The 19,122-nt window shown below is 28.8% G+C and overlaps 1 protein-coding gene and 1 non-coding gene across 15 annotated transcripts in view; both read right to left on the bottom strand.

Moving 5' to 3' along the window:
- The window catches only part of LOC107074613 (NAD kinase), a 35,419-nt gene that overhangs the window by 2,938 nt on the left and 13,359 nt on the right, over positions 1 to 19,122 (bottom strand). For 4 of the 14 annotated variants that reach the window (XM_015336207.2, XM_015336204.2, XM_015336208.2 and 1 more), the window contains 6 exons: positions 10,228 to 10,311; positions 3,708 to 3,837; positions 2,421 to 2,546; positions 1,964 to 2,135; positions 897 to 1,249; positions 350 to 432 (listed from right to left, as the gene is read on the bottom strand). In XM_015336207.2, coding sequence (XP_015191693.1) covers positions 350 to 432; positions 897 to 1,249; positions 1,964 to 2,135; positions 2,421 to 2,546; positions 3,708 to 3,837; positions 10,228 to 10,311 — 948 coding nt within the window. Of the gene's footprint in view, positions 1 to 203; positions 287 to 349; positions 433 to 896; positions 1,250 to 1,963; positions 2,136 to 2,420; positions 2,547 to 3,707; positions 3,838 to 6,141; positions 6,359 to 10,227; positions 10,312 to 10,794; positions 10,933 to 16,190; positions 16,388 to 17,438; positions 17,932 to 19,122 lie in introns of those variants that run through there. The other 10 variants (XM_015336211.2, XM_015336202.2, XM_015336203.2 and 7 more) reach the window with 10 other exon arrangements.
- TRNAE-UUC (transfer RNA glutamic acid (anticodon UUC)) lies at positions 17,192 to 17,263 on the bottom strand. The gene has a single exon. It is a non-coding gene; the product is annotated as a tRNA-Glu (tRNA).

A 19,122-nucleotide genomic window follows, 5' to 3' on the forward strand; every position in this document is an offset into this window, starting at 1 on the left:
AAGGAATACAATTACACGAAAAGACGTATTGTATCCTGTTAGAATATAGCAGTGTTAGAATATATATATTTAATATATGTATATAACGTCTAATGAATTTAAAATGAAAAGAGACAACTGTATATGCACAAATAGAAGAAAAAATGAAAAAACGAAAGTGGTAGAAACCAGTAACGTAATCATTCGTATAATTATGGACAGACCTGTCCCCGATTCGTAGTTCTTGTTGATTTCGACCATCAAAGGAAACGTAGGCCGTGCTGCGGGCATTACTGTTAGACATTATCTGAAAAATATAAAAAGAGGAAGATCCTCGATTAGACTTAACAATTCTAAACAATATTTTTACCTGTCTCCATGAAACAATTCTTGTCTATTTCTACCGTCGAACGAGACCCACGAAGTGTTTCTGCTGTCTCGCGATACTGAAATCTACGATCAAAAGTAAATATATAGAATTAATAAATTTTTCGTCGTAAATTGAAAAGAAAAAAAAAAGAAAAAAGAAAAAAAGAAATAAAAATCAACAAAAGTCCACAAGGATTGGAACTCCACTCGACTGCGAAGATTTTAAAGAAACTAAAGAGATCAATGCATGGTCTGGGAATGTGGACTGTGGGGAGTCAAGTTTCCTTCTACGTCCTTGTTCGACCCAATCAAATATTTCTAATTCGTTTGAGATATCGTTCTTTTTTTTCAAAATTAATACAATAAAAATTAATTTCAACAATGTTTAATGATGATGCAATCAAACTTCAATCAGAACTTGTAATCTTTTATAAATGTCCGCATTAAAATGGTTGAATTATTCTAACACGTTTTTTGTTTTGTTTTAATAAACATTAATGATGTAATAGATAAAAATAAGATGATAAAAACATAAAAATAATAATAACCTTTAATTCAACACCAGCTGGTACAACGATTGGCCTGAATGATAAGGAATGAGGACAGATCGGTGTGATCATGATTGCAGGTACCGAAGGATGCATCACGCTAGCTCCTGCTGCTACTGCATAAGCCGTAGAGCCAGTTGGTGTACTGACGATCAAACCATCACCCTGAACATTAGTCACATACTTGCCGTCGATAAAAAGATCGATGTTTGAAAGGTACGGCGAAGGTCCTCGATCTATGACCACTTCGTTCAGCACTAACAAATTCGTTGGTGATTTAGATGGTTGACCCTCTTCTTCCTTTCGCATAATGATACACCTTAAACGACTTCGAAGGGTCAAGGCCGCGTGACCTGTGTACACAGAACAATTAATTTTAAGTATTCTGAAAAAAAATGAAAAAAGGACATACTAACATTGTTATCGAGCTAACGAGTTCATTTTAATCGCATTCATGTTCCAACTTAATTTATTAATATTATTTTATTGATATTAATTTACGAAATGGATATCGTCAACATCATAAAAGGGAATATCCGCGAAAAAATAAAATAATCTAATATAAGATAGGAAATAAATTTTTGTTTAAACCTAGCGAACGAATTATATATGATATTTTCAAAGTAAATAATAGTATATCACTGATGAAAGATATTAAAAAGTATTTTCAAAATAAAAATTTCGATTTGTAAATTGCTATAATTCTCTACAAAATTTTGATCAAACAATGATGCACGTATATATATAATATATCAAATGTTGAAAAGATTTTCAAAGTGATAAAAATATTCTACGCTATGTTCTCGCTTTTCTGGTGTGAATTACATTCGCTTTAGCACATTCCACGCGTCTTATTACGACTGTTTTTATATTTTGTTTTCTTCTTCTTCTTCTTCTTAAATCGTCAGCGTATGGGATTTAAAGAATAACAATAAATAATAATAAATAATAATAAATTTCTTTCTTTTGACGTAATTTTTAAAAATTAAATTTAAATATCACATTAACGAGTAAATAAAAAAGAAATACAAAAATAATATCTAACGTTTGTATTTTTCTATATTTACCTTCGAGAACGTTCGTAACTTGTTCTTGAAAATTGTCGAATTCGAAGGGCGTGAGAAAACCCAATGAACCAAGGTGAAATGCCATAACTGGTGGTACGGATTGTTGGAAAAGAAGACCGGCGTAAAGTAACGTGCCATCGCCTCCCAAACATATTATAAAATCTATTCTATCCTGTACAACAGATAAAATTATCCATATAAATCTGTTAGTAACTTACGTAAGGTGGTATATAAAACCCCTATATGAGTCCGTCAAATCTTTGGATGAACAACCCATATAAGGGTTGATTTTACATACGGACCTTTGCATTTACGACCCTTATATGGATCGCTTATAACGAAAGAATTAGATCATTTATAGATATTTATATATATATATATATATAATTCATTGATTATCTTCGACTATGTTCGTTGATATTGCGATTTAGCAAATAAAATTGATAAATCTAAATACCTGTAAATCATCGGTGCCATCTCTGAATGTTTGTAATCTGTCTCGAACTCCTTGAAATCTTAAATCCCGAGCCAAAGCTGAGTCCTCGAGTACGGTAGCTTCGACGAATACGACCATTCGCTTTTCCTAAACGTTATCCAAAAGATCAAATAGATATAAAAATTGTATAATATATATTAATACACATTTAAGTAATTATCGATGAAAAATAATAACGATCACGTGATATAACTGTGAGAACAAAATGTTCAATACGTGAATCCATTAACGAAATCGAAAATTTCTTCTACTTATTGGTCACGTGAAAGATAAGCAAACAAAGTTCTAATTTAGCTATAAATAAAATGTGCTCATACGTAATATTTGAGTGATATCTTTCTGACAAACGATTATGTACATTTTACTATAGGAAAAAAATGAAAAATTAAACAACGAATTATTCAGCAAAATTTTGTAATTGTTTTTGTTATTAACATTTGTTGTAAAGAAACAAGATAAAATCTAACGATTAAAACACTTCGATTTTTAGCTAAATTGGACATGTGTTTTACTCTTAAGGGCAACAATTTTAAAATAAAAATATTAAACAATATAGCAATAGCGTTAACGGGTGATCCTTATAACCCGATTGAAAAAAATTAACGCTGGTCACGAATAATCGACGTGGTAGTTAACATATTAACACACATCGATAAGCTTCGACGGTCATAATTTGTAATTTGCATTATTATCGCTTGAAGAAAACAAAAAAAAGGAAATGATTACACAATTCTACTGTTATATTATATAAATTCCAACGTTCATTATTTGGATAGAAATTATTTGAGAAATAAAAACAAAAAATATCGCTTGAATCTCTTTTTCTTGATAAAGTATGAAAAAAATGTGCATTTGTATGCATCGCTGGTTTCTATCTACTACGTGAATCAATAATAATAATAATAAGCATAAATTAAATTTATGCGTCGATGTAATGACAATTGATATAACAAAATATTAACAACAGATTTATATACGGTCTTTTAATCGAATTACATTTTGTCTTACACGAACAACGATTACAATCATCGACGATTCGAGTTATTTATTTGACTAAATTCTTGTATACAAAAACAGGGGAAATAAAAAAAGACAAATAAGAGTAAATTTATATTTTCCACCGTCCGTTTAATCGTTTTTCACTCAACGAACAATCACGTTCACGGCGATTACGTTTTATCGTTGTTCTTTCCGTTATTATGCAACACAAAGTAACTATGTTTTATTATTAGAATCATAATTACTTACTTCTATTAGCCATGTTACCAACTGCACAAAAGGTGGTAGAACAGAAGAATCACGGACTTTTTTTATCACGAGGACACTTAGTGGTGGTTTGTACCAAGTCAACCTTTGCGAAGCCGGGTCCTGAATGGTCCTATAAATGATGTCAATTAAATTGTTTACGTTGTTTTTAGCCACTTTATCGGGAATAGTCGATATACATGATTCCGAATATCTATTTGTTAAAGGTTTTATTAAAGACATAGTAATTTTTCGAAATACTTGGAACGAGTTCGAAGTTTAACTAAAAAACGTTCAATGCATTCTTACCTCTATATATACATATACCCCTACTTACTTAAATGCGAACGACAATTTCGAATTATTTACGAAACTTCCGGAATATTGAAATATTCAACCTGTATTGTAACAACATTACCCTTTGTAAATTTTATGAATATTTAATTTAAGCTTAGTCATTATTAAATAATCGCCTTTTAAATATTAATATAATCGGATCACTACCAGTTGTTTGCTTTATACGATTTATTGTTTCAATTTTTTTTATCCATACTATTTTATTCTTCTATATTATGTGTTATTATAATTTGAATTTTAACACTATTGTCTTAATTTTATGATCTTGTTCTGATTCATAATTACGAAAGCGTCAATGAGAAATTTATAACGAAAAAAATCAAGTATTTCATTTTTCTCTTCGTTTCATTCGTTCCTTTGCATTTTCTTTTCTTTTTATTTTTATTTTCGTTTGGTTTACAATTATAAACGTATCAGAATAAGAGAAACTTATTGGAAAGAAATCGAATATTTCATTTTTCTATTCGTTTGTATTTTGTTACATTTATGTCATTATATTTTATTTTTATTCTTTTATGAACATAATTTTAGGACCTTATTTAATTGAAAATAACAAACGAGATCATTTGAAGAAATTGATTAGAAAGAGGTCGAGGCGAAGGGGTTCCGATTCGAGTTGGAATCATTATCGATTGTAGAAAAACTTGCCTAATAATAATTCATAAAGCAAAGTAATCGTCGTCATAGACACACGTAACGTTACTCCTGGTCAAGATAAAAGTAAATAAGTTCGTGCTAAGAAAATAAATCAATGTTTTACGAATACCTTATGCTGCTGACTACCTACGCGTTTCTCAATAATTATGCTGTCTAACTTCGACTTACTATAGCGAGAGAGTACTTCTTCTGTCCTATTGGAAGAATGATCATTCTCGAGTATAAAAACCAAAATAATGGTCAGAAATGTTTAACGTTAATAATTCAAACTTCGGATAAGATTAGAACATATTTTCGTGCAATTAAAAATCTAATCTCTCATCTTGAGTTTATACCAATAGTTCATTGTCTTGGTACAATAATGAATGATATATAATACGTATTATGATAAATCGAATCGGTGTCTCAATCTACTGAACTACTGTATGTAAGTACAGGATGGTAAATAGGTAGATAGGTAAACGGATAAACAAGTCTCATAGAAGACTTTGGGAGTAAGAAGGGGGAAGAAGCCCTACGCATTGGAATTTTCGTGATGAGAAATTTTGATATCTTCAGCGGAAATAACAGTAAGAAGACAAAAAGGATAAAGAACGAGTAGGGTCGTTTTTCATTTTTTACTCTATGGAAAATTCTAAGTGCAAGAAGATGTTAGCTAGCTACTACTTCAAGGACGTGCTACTTATCGTGTTGAGTTGCAACGGGATAATGCAGTTGGCCAAAACGTTCTAATTCTCTTTTCTTTTTTATTGCAGCTTTTTGTCCGTGCTTCTGGCGGAATTGTAAAAAATACCATTAGATTACGAAGTTCGTAATTAATGTTTATCGACATAATGTCAATTTTAATTTTATTTTCCTCGAATAAAATTCTTTTCTTGATAATATTGTTAACCATGATATGAAATAATGGAATTCAATCAATATATTATACAACTAGTTGTCAGTATATATATAAATTTCCACACGATATATAACATAAATCTAATACCCAATATTAAAGGTATTAATTATGCCCATAATTATGAAAGTGATCCAAGTTATATATCTTTTGTTTCGAGATATTTAAAGAATTACATTTGAACGCTAAATTAATTCTATATAATATTGAAATAACAAACACTATCTAACGGTTCATTTTGACAATATCGTGAAAATTACATTGAATTAATTTAGTTTTAAATAATATCGTATGAAATAAATGATAAACTCATTTATTTTTTTTAAATTTTGACTTAGACCACTTTCATAATTATAAGTAAAATTGATTTATTTAAAGTTTTACTTAACTTTGACATTTATCCTATGACAATGTAATAAATGACACGTAGTGATATATGAATAATTTATTAAGAATTACCTTAATGATGATTAATAAAAATTAATGAATTAATTTAATTAGACATCAACATTCATTCTAACTCACTTGACAGTTCCAACCATGATTAGAAGTAACAAAAGTTACAACGACAAGTTGCAAAGACACTTCTCGTTCTGTGATGGTCACTCGCAAACTGCTAAGTATACGATTCGTTTCGAACTTTTAATGGTAAACGTTAGTACGTTAAGGCGCATGCGTCATAAATCTCCTCATCAATGTCCACGTGCTAATTTAAAATAATCTTTCTTTTTATCTTTCTTTTTATCTTTCTTTTTTATTTCTATTTTATTCAGTGTATCTATACTTATATTAAATCAACTGTTTGTATATCAATAAAAAAAATTATTTCATTTTTTTTTCTCGATGTTTTTTTCTTTAATTATTTCATAAATTAACATTTGAGGGCATAAATATTTTTCATATTTGATTTAATTAATTAATTAAGCCATTTATTTTAATAGTGGCCTAAGTCTATTTCTGTTCGAATCAAGACATTAAAGGGTTTGCGTTAAATTAAATTTCAAAATATAGATAATAGATAACATATAGTAGAATAATGTTTTTCAGATTTTAATGGTATTAAATTTATCATACCAAAAAAATATTCAACTTTTATTCTTTGTTAAATAATTTTTACTTTTAAATTAACATTTTTTTATTAATTACTAGCAAAGCTAGCCAATTTTTGAAAAAAATGGAGTTGCAGTTTATTTTATGTTATCTTAATTGTTTTTTTCTACTGCAAAAAATACCGATGAATAGCACCTCTTAAAAAAATTTTAAAGAAAATAAAAACGAATATTATATAAGCGTGTGTACTACAAAAACGGAATTTAAAACAAGATATAAAAAGTTCAGAAAAAACATAAAATTTTACTTTTACATATATAAATAGATAGATAAATAGATACATTATTGAGATTTTTCAAGTTTGTGTATGCAAGAGGAATTTAACTGTTTCGTTGGCATGAACGTGTTATCTCGCGACTACAATACTGCTTGTATAGGGTTACAGACGAGTTATCCCGCAACGACGAAATTGCTTATACAAGATCACAAACGTATTATGCCGCGCTACGGTACCATTCGTGTATTGCCACAGACATATATCGCGTACTGTATTATTAGATTAAGAATTTTAATTCGGAAAAGCGGTAATTTTGGTAAGGGTATATAATAAACCTTGTACAATTAACAATTGACCTTGTACAAGCAGTTTCGTCGTTGCAGGATAACTCGTCTGTGACCCTATACAGGCAGTATTGTCGTCGCGAGATAACACGTCCACGCCAACGAAACGGTTAAAAGTATAGTTTGCAGGTGGTATATAATGTAGTAAATTCATTAAGTTTTCATATTTTAAATTTGTAAATGATCTTGTTTTTTCTATAGTAATGCTAACTTAATACTATTAACATTAATTAGGAAATGATATGTTTTTAATGGCTATAATTAGACTTAGGCCACTTTAAAATAAACGACTCAATTAACCCAAAATCCCTATTTGATACTTTTTCAAAAATATTAAATATTTTTAAGACAAAATATAATTCGAATATAATTATACTGCTACACAAACTTTTGTGCATATATATATAACTTATCTGGCCAAAAATTTCAAAAAAAGAAATTTGGCAGTTATAATGGGTTAATAAGAATATTCTTTCATTTAAAGTTTCCATAAATGTTACTAAATTTCAAAGATACCTGATTTTTGGTCTAGACTCTACGTGAAAAATTAATATTTGCAATATTGCTTTTCTAGTAAATGGAAATATAATATTTCTGTAAAATGCGAGAATATAATATTTAACTTACACGAAGAACATAATTAAATATAAATATAACGTCACGAAATATATGCAAAATATTTACTGTTACTTACTCGAATGAAATTTCGAAGAAATTCGATATTTGTTAAATAATGTAATGAAATAATTTAATAAAAAAAAAAAAAAATAGACTCCTTATTTGAAAGATCGTCATTTTTCACGTAACAAAAAATAATAAAGACGAGAATGACAAGAAAATGATGTAATACCACAATATTAATTTGGAAACATGACTCGCGATCTTTCTTACGATTAGATTTTTTTTAAATGATTATTCAACGTGTCGTTTCCCGATGATTAGCATAATCTAATGCAGGATTTGTGGTTACAAAATTATATAGAATACTATATGCATCTATGTATTCAATTCAATGAAGCTTAATATTAATGTTTGTTCATATAATGGATTTTTTTGTTATTTTCTATTACGTGTTCTAATACAATCTATGCTAACCAAAAATCGAACATGAAATTAAATTATTAATTATATTAGTAGCATAATTTCAATACCTGAATCGACGAGAATTTAATGATTTGACAATTTTTCTTGTCTATTCCAGAATGAAAATGAATTTTTTAACCATCTTCCTAACCTAAACAAATTTTTTTTACTGAAAGCAAAGTAGTGCCGTAATTCTTTAAACAAGTTTTTACAATGATGAAATTTACAAAAGAGACGAATAAAAAAAAGTAATAAAAAATAAAGAATAGAGATACTTGTATTAGTAAATCGTCTTATTTAATTAATTAATTCATTATTAATAATAATAATAATAATAATAATAATAATAATAATAATAATAATAATAAGAATAATAATAACCATGAAAAAAGAAGAATCAACACTGACGTAAAATCCTTGAAATCATTCTTTACATTTATCATTCTAACGCATAACGTAGGCGAATATCATCGATCAAGGGCAAAATTGTATTTCTATATTATGATCTCATGTTTTATAATTTTGTTTGTGTTTTTCTTTGACGTTCCTCTACGATTATCTGAAAAAAATGTGTCTGTCTATTGTAAAAAAAGATAAATATATATAAATATATAATCTTTATAGGATTTGTTCTACGAACAAATTATTGAACGGTTTACAATACTTAGAACATATTTTATTTAGTTTACGATCGGTTCAATTGAATCACAAGGAATGGTGAACGGCTACAGAAAGTACCGTTCCTGTGATATAGGTCACGAAACTTCTGTGCCTTCTACGATGACCATAAACTTCATAATACGTGATGATTAATATCGACACACGATCTTGACGATCATGACATTGACAATGAAAACGAATTTCATCGATCATTGATCAAATAAATTTATTCGACCTAACTCATCACTTCTCTATATTTCTTTTTCACTATTTCTAATCTCTTGAGATGTACAAATAAGTTTGAAAATATTTTTGTCCAAAGATTATGAAATATATATTTATAAGAAAATAAACATTTAATCATTAAAATATTTTCTATTATCGTCTATCAATTTACGTCACATATTTTTAGACAACTTACAAATTTCACAAGTGAACAGTGTTTCAGATTTTTACGAAATGAAATCGTTGACCCATTTTTGCACTTATTCAAATATTTTCAAGTACGCATCAGACTAAGTACTTTGCATCGATTCGAGCAAATAACAATTGGAAGGGATAATTTTGGGACAATACGTTGGGTACTTTAGAATTGCTCAACCAATCACGAATACGAAAAAAATTCATGACAAGCATATTTTTGCCAAGAGAATGGACGTTTTCAACCGATATTTTTGTTCAATCTTAACAATTGTTCGTAAACGATCAGCATTAATTAACTTTACCCTTGAATTTTAAATGACAAATACGAGTCATATAAAAACAAAAAATGCTTTTAGATTTATTCGTACTTCTAAATCCTTGAATAACAACTTGATGGATCACCGAACGCAACAATCTCCGCGTGACAAAATTTGAACAATCGGTATTGAATATGATATATTTTCTTAGATGGTTTTGTATTATACAGTTTTGTATTACACAGATATTATCGAACCTAATGACTGATATTTCTTTTTTGTCGTTAAACTAATTTAACCTATAATGAATTCTGTATTAAGTTTTCAATGAATTGTTAATGATTTGCAAAGAATAAATTGTAAGTTACGATTATTCTTATTAAATAACATGTAAAAAATTACTTACATAAAAATCTACTTATTGTTAGTTTTTTTCTAATATCTCATTAAGTTTTTGAGTTTTCGAGAATTCGCAGGATAATTCATAATAATTAAAATAATAAATCAATTTACTCACATGACCATAGCCGAGTTTTTCATTATACGCCCGCATGGCCCAAATTGTTGTATCGGACTTGGTGCGTTTAAACTTCTCGTTCTCCTGTAAAAAAAGAAAAACAAAAAATTAAATAAATAAATATTCATTAAACATATAAGTAAATCAATTAAAAATAAAACTCGATAATGAATGATAATTATATAATGAAAAATGTTGGTCGCATTAAACTGTTAGAAAATTTGAAGTAATAAAAAGACTAGAAAAAAGGAAATCATTTTTCAAAGGATACAAATCGCATAAATTATTTTACAATTTTATGAGTACAATGTAAGAGCACGTAACCATGTTTATCGTTTTAATTTATGAGAATTGATTATTCGATACGATGATAATATCGTTTTTTAATGCGACTCATTTGCATTCGGATTATCATCTTGTTACCATTAACAACATTTTTGCTGATTAGTGTATGAAATGTATGAAGATTTTAATATTTCGACGATTAAAAAATTTTGATTAATAATTTTTTTCGTTGTTATTGTTAAGATTTTTTATTTTTTATTGTTTTTTTTTTACTTATTATACCTCAGCACGCGATTTCGTGGAGAATTATCCAACGACCCTTTCTCGGAATGATTTTCGAATTGATCGATGTTATCAAAATTCCCATCTAAATATCCATTAACAAAATTTTCGCGTAATGGTGACACTTGATCGGTCATTTTGTAAATGATCAATTATTCCAAACACTTTTACTTTTTATTTTTATTTTTCTTCCTGTCCTTTTAGTTTCGGTTGTTCTTTAAATATCTGCATCAACAAAAAAGATAATTTATAAGAGACGTATTTTTTCGTTTCGTCTCGTACATCAAATAAGTGCAAAGCTGAAAAAAAGTTACTAGAAAAATCGAAAATCGATCGGTTATAATTATTTGTCATTGTAAACTTTGAGGTACTGCTCGACCGTCTACCAATTAACCTTGAACTTGAGTGAACAGTGTTTTATAATTTTTGTTTCTCTTATTCATATTCTATCTAAATATCGTCATCTCAATTAGCTCCAATATTTATCTTCTTCTTTATTAAAATAGTATTTATGATAATTTTTTCTTTTAAGATCGTGAATTTTTTTTATGTGATTTCAAGGTCATCGATTATTTTCTTAACACAATTCTACAACGTGTTTTTTCTTTTAACCAATACCGCCTGTAATGTGGTGTATATATTATGTAATCTAATCATATATATTTATGAAATTCTTCTAATATACCTCTTTGAAATAAAATTTTAAATTTCTTACTTAATTATTTCACGTTTAATGTTATTTTTTTAATAAAATATTTATATAGAAATTAGTTGATTTACTAAGGGGTGAATTGAAGTGTAAAACTTATATAGCATACTTAAATAATATGTATTAATTTAATCGTATTGTTTTGATTTTTGAACTCTTTAATTATTAGCGACCTATATAAAAAAAGGCCGCATCTACTGATATAGAAATCTTACCATCCAAGGATATAAATATACAAGCGAATTTATATGGAACAATTACTCGTGCCAAAGCATACCAAAACGAAATAGTTAAATTTGCAAACAATATTGGACACTAAAGAATTAAATTTATATTTGATTTTATATTTACATAAATTATAATTTAAAAATAAAATAAATAATTAACGATAAATGGTAGAACGTATAAATAAGGAATTAGAAAGAACAAATTACTTGTTTATGGATAACAATAAAACAAACGTGACGAATTATCAAAATTTGCTATCGTTTGTTTCGATACTCTGAAATCGTATTGATCAGAGATTAAAAGATTTGCAAAAAATTTCGATGAATCGAAAATGTTCATAGAAAGGACAGGACAACGTAGAACAATTTACATTAAAATTTCATCTGACAGTGCTTTTAACCCGTTAAATTACATTTAACTTCGGAATACCATTATGCAAGTATGAAACGAGATCGCACGGTGAAATCGGAACACCGTGTCGAGCAATGTAAAGCGAGTCTTTCAACCCGTTTGGTCTCGGTCGATAAGGGATTCTACCTTACCGGCCAGATATGAATTAAAAAACCATTAATTATATCTTTTTTCTTTAATTCTTGATGTTCTCTAATAATTTATAATTTATATCTTGTGTGTGGGTTTATATGTGTACTGATGATTAACTGAGTTTATGATTATAGAAGATTATGATCAATCATTCTAAATAATAAAAGATTACTCTTTTCTTTTCTCAAAATTCCTCTGGAAATATTTCTAAATGAAATTCTATATTTATAAATCATTTTAATAATCATCAGATCAACAATCATGTGCTCGATCAAATGGATTAATTTGTCAAAGAAATATGAACAGAACAAAAGAGATTATTCATTAAGTACTTTGATACAAAAGATTACATTTATTAAAAAATCCCCGTTTTCTTTAAGTATTTGTATCTTTTGCCATTATCGTTGACGTTGTTTATCACTCAATCATCGTTGATGTTATTTATTGCGCAGTCATCGCTGATGTTATATCATTATCTTGAATGAAATTTAGTCTGTAAAGCTTTCGCTCGCACGTTTATGTCATGCATCTTTATTAAATTTGACGGAAAAAAATAATCTTATTAAAAGAAATGAAAATCTTTTTTATCTAAATGTTCTTATCGAAGAAGATATTTGGAGATAATTGTATACGAAAAAAAACAATGAGAAAGAGAGAGAAGAATTTATTTGAAAAATTAAACGTCACGTGGAACAATATTCAAAAGAAACCTGAACAATTTTGACAAACGCATAAAACATTTCAATATTATCTCAATTAATCTAACGTGAACGGTTAATCGATTGATCTTTTCTTATTATGAATAACATATAAGATAACACACAAACGTGATATTAAATTTTGTTTCCTCTCAAATTCAAAAGTCGAAGGAAGATAAGTTTGTTTATTTTTAATGACGTCACACGTCACTTGTGTGAGTAGTAACAGCACACATAAAACAACAAAATGGCACTTTGGAACTTCTTTAACAAAATTTTCGTACCGAACGATGAACCGAAACAGACACAACACACTCGAGATTTATTGGCTTTTCAAAAGAGAAAGAGAAATTAAACAAATAATATATCTAGAGAAAAATATCAATTTATAGGAACCGGTAAGAGAACCGAATCGGAAGATGGCTGTTCGCGGAATGACGATCATTCGCCCTTGCTTACCCGGATATTATCGCTTTTCTTCCACGTATAGATCGGTCGGTAAGGATGCTCGATTTTACGATCACTGAAAGAAGAAAGCGTTCGTGCAGGACACAATTGAATCTTTCTTATCCTTTTTATTAAATTCGCGATAATCTAAAACGTCTTGGTTCCTAATAAGCAAAAAATTGTCTTTTGTTTTTTTTCTTTTCTTTACTCTTTGAAAGAAACGAGATTTATTTCTCGAATAACTCAATACGCACACATTGCATTATTAATAAACGAATACTTATAACGCGAAACATGTTTTCTTATTACAGATATTTGTACACATATTCAAACGTGATTATTAGATAGTAAACAGTACAAACGATCAACACAACAGTTACGAAAGATCATATAAGATAATAGGGATATTTTGAGTGAATTATTTTTTCGAAAGAATTTTTATATACTTAAGTCTCTTAACACACGTAAACTATTTTATCTAACTAACGTTGTAAAGAATATTTTTATTTCTAGTTTCACTCTATTAGTAAGTATATACTTTCGAGCACTAAACTTTCTCCATGATTGAGAAAGAAAGAAACTCGCAGAAGGTCGTATTGTTCTTCGTGGTTTGAAAGTTTCCACCTGAATACAAAACTTTTTGTTATTTAAAAAAAGATCTAATCGTTATTATCTAATTTTCATACGCGAAAACATACAAATAATAGTAATATTATTAATAATAATTCTTCACAAACATTATTCTTATTATTACTTGCTGAAGAAAATGTTATAATTATGTTTTAAGAGAAAAATAAAAATTGTTCGATATTATGATAATAATAATTATATAAAAATATAATTACAATTAATAATTGATATATAATAATAATTATTATTATCATTATATTCATTATTATTATATTATTATGATACATATATTATATGTATTTATTAATACATTACTATTATATATATATATATTAATATATAATAATACTAATAATAATTATTATTATATACAATATTATTTACAATATATTATATTACTAACTAAATTTTTAAAGTATATAAAAAAGAAAAAGAGAAAATAAATTATTGATCGATAAAGTAATATCGATAATATTTAATAAAGATCACTTAGAACGAAAAAAGAGAATAAAGTAAAAAAAAATAAGAGAAAATTAGGTCGAATCATTTTGAAAGATTCCAAAGGTTCCACCAGCAAGGAGCAACATTGGCCGAATTAACTCGAACGATCTCGGAAAGGAGAAATGCGAAAAGTTTAGGGGGGTGGAGGAGGGCCGGTTCGGTAATCGATTGCATCCTAAGGAATTTTTAAAATTCTTGAGAGAGAGCTCTTAAACGGGGCACCACATATAGCATCGAAGCTCAAAGGAGAAGTTGGTTCTCTTCTCATGGACCGTCGCATAGAGCTCCATTGGTCTGTTCGTTCGTTCATTCCAGTGGTTCCCAAAGTGGGCGATATTGCCCCCTTGTGGACGATGAAGCGATTCAGGGGGCTGATGATGGCCACGGGCGCATTTGAGAGAAGGAGAGGGATTAATTTTTTTTGAGTTACTAAAGAAAAAAAGGATAACCAAAAAGTTAATTTTCAGGGGTGCGATAAGTAATATTTTTTCTGAAAAGAGGGCAATAGGACAAAAAAGTAAAAGTATGGGAGCCACTGGTTCATTTGTTCGTTCGAAGGCATCGAATAAAATCCGAAGCAAACACGTACATTCCGTAGCAACTGAAGGCGGCGAAAGGTGAACGCGTTCTCGCTTCTCGCACCAATAAAACGAGCAAACAAAACTAAAATACGCGTTCCCCCCACCCCCTTCTCACCCTTATATTGGTCGAAGAAAGAAACCTCTGCATCCTTTTGCTCCCCCTTCTACCCATCCCCTCCCCCTCTCCTCACATTCATCTTACAAACAGTATCCACCAGCTGTTCTTTTTTTTAAGATCCCGATGAAACACCATTATAATAAAATAAGACACTAATGTAAGTTTTTATTATTATTTAATATTTAAAAACGATCTTTACTTTTATCTTAAATTATATATATATATAAATTCGTATATTGGATATAATCATTATTTTACATTAATTTATTATTACAATATAAAAAGTTCTTTTTAATTTTGTCAATGAAGAATATTATTTATTTCGTTGTTAATTATAGAACGTTCATTAATTTAAGATAGCAAGTCCTTAAGTCAACGAACTATAAAAAAATACTTACTTTATGTCATTAATTTTAATAGAAAATAAATCATAAAACTGATTTTTCTAAATTTATTTTTTATTAACTTACGATTAGTTCAATTTTTCAGTTACCGACACATAAAGTAATTATATATTTCATTTTAAACGTGGACTTATATTTAATCAACAAAAGTTGATAAATTTAAAGGAAATTAATTTTTATGATTTAACTAGATAAATTTGTACTTGTAAACTAGTAAAAAATTATTCGATATAAAATGTAGGCTAGGCGTATCGTGTGTCAAGTTTGGCAACGGACGAGATAAAGGTAAAAAGAGATAGGGCAGTGGTTCCCAAACTTTTTTGTTCTATCGCCCCCTTTCCAGAAAAAAAATTACTTTATTATTTATCTCCAACCTGAAAATTAATTTTTTGGTTTTTCCATTTTTTTTTTGGAACTCAAAAAAAAATTCATCGCCCGTCGTTTCATCGCCCACTTTGGGAACCACTGAGATAGATATATGTGTGTATATGTGTATGTTGTGTGAGAAAGAGAAAGAGAGAGTGTCCGGGTTCCTACCTCAGCTCGGCCTCGTCCATATTTATGTACAACTAACCAGGAAGACTTTGTTAGAAAATGTTAATTAAAGAAGAACGGAAGATGCAATAGACAAGCTGATGACGATCGAAGAGGATTAAGGCACATTCCCATAGGAAGGAACTGAAAAAGAAGAACACCGACTGGGTGGGTTCTTCGTTTTGACACTAACTAAGCAAGATGACGACAACCGGCGTCACGACGCCTGAGCATCGTTCGAGTTGCGCTATCGAAACAACGCATGCGTCGTAAACCTTGCACGACCAATCAATTGCTTCTTCGAAACCTTAACCCCCTTGTTCCTCTCTTTCTCTCTTTCTTTATATTTCACTTATATTATGAATTCAAGTCATTTCTCTTCGAGAAAGTTTACGATCCGTGATACAATATGAAATTTAATAAAAAATGAATATTTTGCAGAAATTATAATATGAAATTAAATTGGTTCATTATGAGTATTAATTTAAATTGAATGATACTCTTACACGTGAATTATGTTGTATGTAAATTTTTAATACATACGAATTGTGCTCATTAAAAAATTAAATCGTTCAGTTTACAAAAATTGTAAAGTTATGGTTAAAATATAAAGAATGAGATATAATTTCGTTCGGTTAAATTTCTTTTTGCAAATGTTATCATTTTTATTATCGTTACTTTCGAGTAATGCATGTATGAGAGATTATACCAGTCAAGTTAACGCGTCCTGCCTCCTGTTTCGATCGCGAATTGAAATCGGATTACGTTTCTTCTGGTTAATTACGAAATAGAACGAATACAGTGACTTTTTTTATGAATATTGAATACATATATAGCATTGCTCCTTTTTTCTATAGAATTACTTTCAATATGAGAACAAACAACAAACATATTTAACTTTATTTTATAATAATAAAGAAATTATTAAACAACAATTATTCGTGTTTTCCGATGCAAAAACAATGTTTCTTTTTAATATTGTAAAATATCTTCAAAAAAAAATATTCCGGTACCGGGAATCGAACCCGAGCCTCCTGGGTGAAAGCCAGGTATCCTAGCCACTAGACCATACCGGATTTGTTGAAAACTATACAATTTATTTTCAATATAAGATAAAAATGGACTTTGATTCCACAAAAAATATTAAAATGTTTATAATATTCATTTAAATAATATTGATAATCGTTAGGATATACGATCAAATAAAAAATGAATTTACTATATTTCAACGTTTACATAGTGTTTACTCACGGCCAAGTGCCGGAACGTTTTCTTCGCCTAATTTCCGGACTTCGATCATAATCATCAAAATAAATGCCATCGGTATCATTGTTCTCGGAATTAACAGCACCACCTTTCAATCCAATCATGGATCTCCAATCGAGCAATTCACTCACGCTCCGTCTTCGTGGCTTTTCTTTCACCATTTCCATTATCCATTTACGTCACCGTTTAATTTTATTCCAACACCAGGCTCATTAATGATATCCTTGAAAATAACAAATCATCGGACTTCTTCCAAAACTTTTTTCCTTCTTCCATTGTACAAATCCTCACGAATAAAGAAAATATCACAATTTTTCCAAAAGTCGATTGGAACAAATCTTGAAATCAAATTTCTTGGATGATAAAAAAACTTTGTAAAAAAGGTTGATGTACAAAAGAAATTTTAAGAAATTTCACAAATTCCTCTTCTTAAACGATTCTTGAACAGGTACCGCGTTTACATTGTTTCATTGATCAGCTGTTCAAAGATTATGTGACTTAATAGCGCCAGTTTCAAAGATTACGAAATTGTTTGGTTTGTTAGGAAAGTAATTTCGTTATTCACGTTTACCGATAACAAATCTTATTCTAAATCTCAAAATCATTTAATATTCTAAGAAACAGACACTTTGAACATCATTTAAAATTTCGTTGCATTTCGATCCGTCAAATATTTGTTTTTTCCATCGCATTAGAAATATAAAGTTCAAGTCAACATTTTTATCATATTTTCTTTATTCATTACCATAAAGGTAGTTTTTTAAATAACGATGAATCTGAAATATCTTCCAACGAGAAAATTTTCAAGAGTTTAAATCATTAGATGTGTATTTTAGACATAACCTGACCTATCCCGTATTTTTTGTTTAAAAACATTTCTTAACAAAAGGATGCCGATAGGTAACCTTCTGGTTCAAAAGGTTTGAAATTTTATTTCTCCATTTCATTCGAATTCTATTCTATTATAATTTACTATCCGACGAACGAAATTACTTTCAAAAAAACCACACACACAAATACTTAGAACTCGTTTAATGGATACAACGTTTCAGGCAATTGTTTTCTAAATATTAATTAATCGAATACTACAAATAATAATCTCTTTCCTTTTCGAATATTAGAATTGTATATGATATTCCTTCAGAATTTTAGAAAATATCCCTGAAGCATAAAAACTCGAATCGAATTATTGCATTGTATGTATTTAAATATGTATGAACATATACAAACGTATCTTAAAGTAGTTACTCAAGTGCGTCTATTTTCATATCGTTTTACAGAGAGTGTTATGTGTTCTATACATGTTTATATGTGTATAAATGTGTATGTCGTTCGTTGCTTGCGCACATGCGCTCGACCCACTTCTTTCACACTCGGGAAAATTTCACTTCACGAAGTTAACCTGAACACGTTTACTCTCTATCGATGTAATGAATAATCGACTTCGAAATTGAATCAAATAGATGTAATACATTTTTTTTCTCTTTCGTTCTATCAGTCTTTCTCTTTTTTTCTTTGGATTCCCATATGCATATGTTCGTCATCATGCATATGTGTTGTTTATACACATACGCGTACTCTTTATCACCATCGTTGAAGGGTTTCGCTTTCAACGAGAGTTCTGTTACCAACGTTCTACTTCTTTTTTTATTTTCTTTCTTTCTCTTTC

This window comes from Polistes dominula, unplaced genomic scaffold, assembly GCF_049000335.1.
Source record: "Polistes dominula isolate Pdom_NZ unplaced genomic scaffold, Pdom_raw_medaka contig_82, whole genome shotgun sequence".
NCBI classification, from domain to species: Eukaryota; Metazoa; Arthropoda; class Insecta; order Hymenoptera; family Vespidae; genus Polistes; species Polistes dominula.